This window comes from Dermochelys coriacea, chromosome 24 (genome assembly GCF_009764565.3).
Source record: "Dermochelys coriacea isolate rDerCor1 chromosome 24, rDerCor1.pri.v4, whole genome shotgun sequence".
In the NCBI taxonomy this organism is placed as follows: Eukaryota; Metazoa; Chordata; order Testudines; family Dermochelyidae; genus Dermochelys; species Dermochelys coriacea.
Genome location: NC_050091.1, coordinates 13,267,989 through 13,275,727, shown reverse-complemented (window position 1 = coordinate 13,275,727; position 7,739 = coordinate 13,267,989). Strand labels below are relative to the sequence as shown.

The 7,739-nt window shown below is 53.7% G+C and overlaps 1 protein-coding gene across 1 annotated transcript; it reads right to left on the bottom strand.

The window, feature by feature from the left end:
- Positions 1–5,499: 5,499 nt before the first annotated feature.
- On the bottom strand, positions 5,500–6,573 carry LOC119848084 (chemokine-like receptor 1). Its single transcript, XM_038383456.1, has one exon. It carries the CDS (start codon positions 6,571–6,573, stop codon positions 5,500–5,502), a length of 1,074 nt encoding a protein of 357 aa, XP_038239384.1.
- Positions 6,574–7,739: the final 1,166 nt, after the last annotated feature.

Genomic DNA, 7,739 nt, shown 5'->3' with positions numbered 1-7,739 from the left:
CCACAAACCCAAGTTGATTGGCATTAATGACGTTACCTTCCTTTCATTCTTTATTAATCAAATCTCGTACCAGCTGCTCCATTATCTTCTCAAAATCGGTGTCCCACTGACAGGCTGATAATTCCAGGATCTTCCCATTTATCCTTTTTAAATATTGGTACAACCAGAGGTGAAAGTAAGCCAATACACCCCGGTACGGCATACCAGCAAGAGCCGGTGCACTGTATTGGGGCATCCCAGCTTCCAGCAGTGGCTGGAGCCCCAGGCCCTTTAAATTGCTTCCAGAGCCCCACTGCTGGAGCCCTGGGGTAGCGGCTGTGGAGCATCAGCCACTGCTACTCCAGGGCTCTGGGGGCTAGTTAAAGGACTAAAGCGGTAGAAGCAGGAGAGCTGCAGACCCTTTAAATAGCCCCCGGAGCTCTGGGGTAGCGGGGGCTCCAGGAGCTATTTAAAGGGCCAGGGCTCCAGCTGCCTCTGCCGCCCCGGGTCTTTAAATAGTCGCTGGAGCCGGGCTGCTTCCCCAGGGCTCCAGCAGCTAATTAAAGGACCGGGACAGTAGAAGCAGGGGAGCCCCAGGCCCTTTAAATAGCCCCCGGAGGCCTGGGCTGTTGTTGCTACCCTGGAGGAGGAGAAGGAGAAGGAGAAAAATGGGGGGGCACTTACCTTACAGGGTGGGCTGGGGCTGGCTCTGACCCCTTCAGCCCCGTCCCTTCTGGGGGCCAGAGCTGGCCCCAGTGTACCTGTAAGTCACTTGACTTACTTTCACCCCTGGGTACAACATTAGTTTTCTTCCAGTTGTCTGCAACTTCGCCTGTGCTCCAAGACCTATTGAACTTAGGAGTGTAAGTTTTAGGGTAGGGTCCATGTTTAGGGTGAGGGTGTCTAGTTAATTTTTGCTGCTGGGGTTAGCGCTGCAGTAGGGTTAGGGTTAGGGTTAAAGTTAAGGGTATGATTAGGGTTAGGACAGGGATTAGGGTTAAGGTATCAATGAGTGTTAAGGTTAGGGTTAAAAGAAGTGGTTAGAGCCAGTGTGATCAGTTCTAGGGTTAGGGGTTGTTTCGGTGGTGGCATAGGGGTATGTTGAGAGTTAGGTTTAGATTTCAGCTTTAGGGTTAGGAGAGGTGGATTATGGGTGATTACGGGGACGAGTTTTATACACACACACATCACATTAAATAAAAAAACCCTCCTGGATTATGCAAAGTGTGAAGTGTCAGAGAATTAACACCAAAACCAATTAAACAGATCATGGCACCATTGTGCCAGGTGCTGCACCGACCCCAGTTGAGATCAGGGACCCCATTGCGCTGGGCGCTGCACAGACCCCAGCCGAGATCAGGTGCCCTGTCATGCTGGGCGCTGCACAGAATCCAGACGAGATCAGGGCCCTGTCGCACCGGGCATTGCACAGCCCCAGAGTTAGAAGAACGTCCCTGCCCTCCAAAGAGCTCACAGTCAGAACAGACGCAGGCAGAATTATTTCCCACACTTTACAAATGGGGAAACTGAGGCACACAGAAACCAAGTGACCTTCCCACAGTCACTACCAACTTCTTCCGTAAAGGCCATGAGACTGGGAATGTCTCACCACCAGATTACAACCACACTCAACAGCTAGCAATGGGGAAAGCGGTGCTGGTAGCCAGGACTCCTGAGTTCTCTCCTGAGCTCTGGTAGGGGAGGGGAGTCTAGTGGATTAGAGCAGGTGGGGCTCGGAGCCAGGACTCCTGGATTTTATCCCTGGCTCTGGGAGGAGAGTGGGGTCTAATGGGTCATAGCAGGGGGGCTGGGAGCCAGGACTCCTGGGGTCTATCTACAGCTTGACTCCATACCCTGAACCAGCCAGTTCCCCCACCCTGGGGCCAGCTGGGAGGGTACAGTGTTACCTAGGGGTACCAGGGTGCAGTACCCATCCTGTCTGACTCACGAAAGACGCCCCACCACCCCCAGCCAGCCTCTGATTGAACCAAATCCGCATCAAAAGACAGACTTACAAAAAGCAATGGAAAGGCGGTGGGAGACGCCCCTAAACCCCTGGGACAAGGCTGACAGGATTAAGGAAACGCCCTAGCCTAATTGGCATCGAATATGGGACAAGGAGGTGCCTCCATTCAGGGCCATCCATACACAGCTGCCTCGGGCACCATGAAATTTGGGGCACCAAATTGCCCCAAATTTCTTGGTGCCTGAGGCAGCTGTGTGCTGCATATGCGGGAGCACCAGCCTCGGCGACCAGCCCTATCCCTCGGCCGGCCCCCGCGTGGGCTGCACCCACTGCAAGGGGCAGGGCCGTCCCTAGGGGGATGTGGGGCCTGGGACAACTCCTTCCGTCCTGCCTCTTACCCTTCCCCCCCCTCCACCCCCGGCCTGCCCCCATCCCACCTCTTCCCCCAGCGACCCCGCACTCACCGGCAGTGGCGGGAAGCAGAGCAGCGGGGCCCCAGCCCGCTCCACTCCGCCAGCTCCCAGCCCCGGCGCTCCGCTTCCCGCCGCCGGTGAGTGCGGGGAGGTGGGGGAAAGGACGCCCCCCACTGGCGGAGTAGAACTGGCTGGGGCCAGGCTGCTCCACTTCCCGCTGCTGCTGGTGAGTGGGGGGAAATCCCTTCCCCCAAGCCCCGTCCCCCAAGCGACCCGGCTGGGGCCCCGGTGAGGGAAGCAAAGCGGGCTGCTTCTGGCCCCCCGCTAATCCCCTGGGCCACTCTGGGCCTGTGGGGCCCCCAAAACTGCCCCAGCACAGCTCCTGCCCCCAGACCCTGGGGGGGGAGGCCTGGGGACCCACACCGCCCCCCCATGGGGGGGCTGCATAGGGCACCCAAACGGCTAGGGACCGCCCTGTCTCCATTAGCAGACAGATTGGAGACCAGAGACTCCAAGGCAAGAACCGCAGGGAACTCTGGGACCAGAACAGCAGGGCAGCACTGCATGATGGGGGATCTCTGCTCCAGATGTTAATGAACCCACGCCTGCACACCCCCAGCTCAGCAGTTATCAGACCAATTCTAGTAATAAATCCTTTACTGGGATCCAAAAAAGTGAAGCTCCCTCATTGCATTGTGAGCTCCCTCCAAGGAACACCTCCCAAAGCCAGCCAGCTCCCATGTCTAGCCTGAACAAAACAACGCTGCTATTCTCCCTTGTTTACACATCAACAAATCTAGTGTCTCCCTTGAACCATCATTGTTTCCCTACAAAAACCCTGACCCATGTTCAAGTAAGTGTCCTGATGCCTGGATCCAACATCTGTATCAGCTCCATTGGGACTTCATCTTCTCCTGACTGATCGTGCTGGGGGCTCTGCCTGTCTACAGCACTCCAGACCCTCAGCTACCACCACCACCTGGGACCCCTGATCGATTCAATCTTCACGGAGTGGTGAGAACCCAGCTCTCTCTCTCTCTGTGTCTCTTAGGTGTAGCCCTCTGACCCTGACTTGTGTGATCAGTTAGAGTGTTGTAAACCTGACTTTTATAATCAAATTTGAGCTAGATTTAATATTATCACTGTTTTGTTTGTTTGGCTCCCCTATGGTTCATCATCATCATGTTCCTATTACACCTCTGGCGTTTAGGACAGTGACAAAGCTCCTCCGCTCCTGTCTGTTTTTGGCAAGTCTTTCAATGGTTCCCCAGCTCTGCCCCAGGTTTTTCAGCTCAGCTTCCACAGCTCTTCACCATGTTGTTTTCAGGAGGCCCCATTTTTGCTTGCTTTCAGGTGTCCATCTTATTGCTACTCTGGTGATGGAATCAGGTTCCATCCGAAGCACATGGCCAATCCATCTCCAGCGCCTCCTGGCAATGATGGTGCCTAGATCCTCTTGGCTGCACTGTGTCAACAGATCTTGGTTTGAGATTGTTCTGGGCCAAAAGATATGGAGGATATTTTTGAGGCAGGTTGTATGGGATGAAGACATTTGCACATGTCAGACTTTCTCATTCCCCAGCATTCTGCACTATAACGTAGTGTTGAAAGTACACAGCTCTGATAAATCTTGAGTTTGGTTTTGGTGTTGTATTTTGATAATTTCCAGACTGTATTTTAAGCTCCTGAAGGTGTTCCTGGCTTTATTGATTTTGTTCCGGATGTCCTGGCTTGTTTCACCATCCTAGCTGATGGTGCTGCTCAAGTATGTGAATGTTTCTACATTGGTGAGAACATAATCCTCTATCTGTACTGGTGATAGTGAGGCAATATTAAAGGTCATGTTAGCTGTCTTATTGTGGTTGATTTTCAGTCCAATTTGCTGATTGAATGAGTTGAGTCAAGTTGTTTTTTCTTGTATATGGTGTTGGGTATGTGATAGGAGAGGGAGATCATCTGCAAAGTCCAGGTCTTCAAAGGATGAGAAGAGCGTCCATTTAATGCCTCTTGGCATGTCTTCTGTCGTATGCCACATTACCCAGTCAATGACAATGCTGAAAAGGATTGCAGACATGACACACCCCGACGTACTCCTGTTTTGACTTCAAAACGGAGCTCACTGTAATCAACACTGCATGTAAAGTTGAAATAGAAGCTTTTGATGACGTTGATTATACGGAAAGGAATTCCATATGCCCGCAGAATGTGCCATAGGCTGGTCCTGTGAATGCTATCAAAAGCCTTCTCAAAGAATATGAAATGTATGTTGAGTTGCTGTTGCCATGCTAAGCACTATTCTATTATGTTTCGTGGAATGAAGATCTGGTCTGTGCATCCACGCCCTTTCCGAAAACCAGCTTGTTTTTTTCTGAGAACACTATCAACTGCTTCTGATATACACTGGACTATGATCTTACACAATACTTTGCTTGGCACAGAGAAAAGTGTGATACCATGCCAGTTATTACAATCACTGAGTTCCTGTCTTTGGTATCTTCACTATAATTATAGATAGATAGATCCCTGCAGCGCCCAAAAATCCTGTGGGGTTTGCTCATCAAGCGGGTTACGACCAGAACAATTGTAACGTGAAAGCTGGGATAGGGACATGCTGAACCAGGGACATATGATGGTGGCAGATTGAAAGTGCTGCTTGGCCCAGCCTGCTCAGATGTGCTCTATTCCAGTGCGGTACTGATGGCCTATGAGGGTGACAGCTTGGAGGTGCTGTTTGACCCAGCCTACTGAGTCCAGGGACACCTAAGGGGTCAGCTTGGGAGTGCTAATTAACCCGGTCCTCTCAGATGCGCTCTGTTAATGTGTGTGTGTGTGTTTATCTGATTCTGGGGCTGGAAGAACCCAGCCCTGGGGAACCGAGGTCCTGCAGGATAGCACCATTGGGAGGGGAGTTGCAGCAGGGAGAAGCAGAGCTCCGTATGAGAACACAAGTGACACAAGCAGTACGTGGATAGAATTACAGATCCTCCCCCTTCCCCCCAGAAGAGTAACCCTAATAAATGAGCATACCCCAAAGTAACAGGCAAAGCTGGTAACAATAGGTCCCATTCCCTGACCCCCCTTTGGCCAGCTGGGAGCCGGTGCCCCTTGAGAGAAAAGGCCCCCTGAGCCAGCCCATCCCCTCTACACTAGGTGACACTCAGCCTCGGCACTGGCCTTGCTCTTGCTGGCGGGGAGGGAGGACTGGCCAGAGACCTCGCTGAAGGCGCCCTCGAAGGCCGAAAGCACCGAGCTCCGGAGCTTCTCCCTGAAATCCCGGCCCATGAAGACGTAGAGGAGGGGGTTGAGGCAGCTGTTGAGATAGGCCAGGGCTGAGGCCAGTGGGATCCCCACTGCCAGGAGCAACTGGAGCTGGGGTGTCATCGCAGTGACCGACATCTCCAGGAAGGAGAAGACGTGGTAGGGGAACCAGCAGAGGAAGAAGGCTGTCACCATGGTCACCATGATCTTGTAGGGCCTGCCAGAGCGGGCCAGCTGGTTCCTCCTCATCTTGGCCACAATGACCACATAGCAGGCCAGGATGATGACAAATGGCACCAGAAAGCCAGCCACGAACCGGGTCAGCACTATGGACCGGTGCCGACTCTCCCTCAACCCAGCCATCTCCTCCCCCTGGAAGCTATCCGACAGGGCATAGTTGTTGTAGCAGTGAGTGACATTCTCCTGAAAAGGGGAGCTCCCGGTGTCCCGGAAAACCACATAGGGGCAGCTGAGAGCAAGGGCTGCCAACCACATGGCCATGGCCACCAGGGAGGCCAGCCGGGGCGAGCGGTGGTTCTGGGCCCAGACCGGCCAGGTCACAATGATGCAACGGTCGGCGCTGATGGCGGTGAGGAGGAAGACGCTGGCGAACATGTTGAGGAAGGCCACGGCGGTGTTGATCTTGCACAAGGCCCGGCCAAAGGGCCAGTGGAAGCCCAGGGCCATGTAGGCCACGCCGAGGGGGAGGAAGAAGGTGAAGATGAAGTCGGCCACGGCCAGGTTGAGGAACCAGATGGTGTTGACCGTCCTCTTCATCTGGAAGCTGGTGATGAAAATGACCAGCCCATTGCCTGTCACTCCCAACACAAAGGCGATGGAATAGATCACCATGGAGACCACGTGCATGATGCCACGCAACCTGGCGCCGGCCTCCAAGCTGGAGTCATCCTCGTAGTCTCCATCATAGTCGTAGAGGGAGGAGGTGTTTTCGGCCATGCTGAAGAAGAAGCTGCAGGAAAGGAGTCACTGGACATAAGGGGAAAGGCCCCGTGCCCCATTCCCCACCCCTCCTGAGCCAACCAGTCCCCACCATGGGGCTGGATAGGGGCCAGCACCCCCTAGAGGGGAAAGTTTGCATGTCTCATTCCCCACTCACACTGCCCCCCTAAGACAGCAAGACCCCCACTCTGGGCTCGGATTGGGGCCAGTGCTCCCTAGAGGGGAAAAGCCCCATGCCCCATTACCTGCCCCCCTGAGCCAGCCAGTCCCTGCCCTGGGGCCAGATCTGAGCCAGTGCCCCTGATGGGGGAAAGGCCTCCAGTCGCATGTCCAGCCCTCCTGAGTGAGCCAGGACTCAAAATGTTTAGCTGTATGGTACCAAGAAAACAGGGTAATCGCATCCAACTGACACTTTCCCAGCTCCAGCCGCGTTGCCACATCGCTGTGGTTACTGGCTGGGCTAGGAAAATCCTGAGGTCGTGCAACTTCATTCTGGAGCCAGGATGCTGGTCACTCAGCCAGGAACACCACAGATGTGTTGGATGGTCCCCGGTCCAACACATCTCCCACCCCCCCGTCCCCCCCAACTCAGTCAGACTCTTCCCCGGCTCAGCACAGTAAGGAGAGACCCTGAGATGCCCAGCGCAGACCCGGCTCCTGCCAACTGTGATGGCTTCCCTGAGCTCTCAGCTCTTCTCTGAGCACAACGGGCCAGGAGGCTGGGAGCCAGGACTCCTGGGTTCTCTCCCCAGCTCTGGGAGGAGAATGGGGGCTACTGGTTACAGCAGGAGAGGGCTGGGAGCCAGGACTTCTATCTATCCGTCCCTATACATCCCATCTATCTATCTGCCTATGTATCTATCAGCTACTACAGTGATGAAGATAGATAGATAGATAGATAGATAGATAGATAGATAGATAGATAGATAGATAGAGGGGGTGGATGGGGATAGATAGATAGATAGATTGATAGATAGATAGATAGATAGATAGATAGAGGGGGTGGATGGGGATAGATAGATAGATAGATAGATAGATAGATAGATAGATAGATAGATAGATAGATAGATAGATAGAGGGGGTGTCTGGGGACAGACAGATGGACGATAGGTTTGCTCATGCTGGCCTGGCAGGTTTGTTACCTTGTTCCTGATTCTCTCCTC

Excerpts from the sequence above, each read along its gene's own strand:
- LOC119848084 (XM_038383456.1), bottom strand. The coding sequence starts at position 6,573 with ATGGCCGAAAACACCTCCTCCCTCTACGACTATGATGGAGACTACGAG.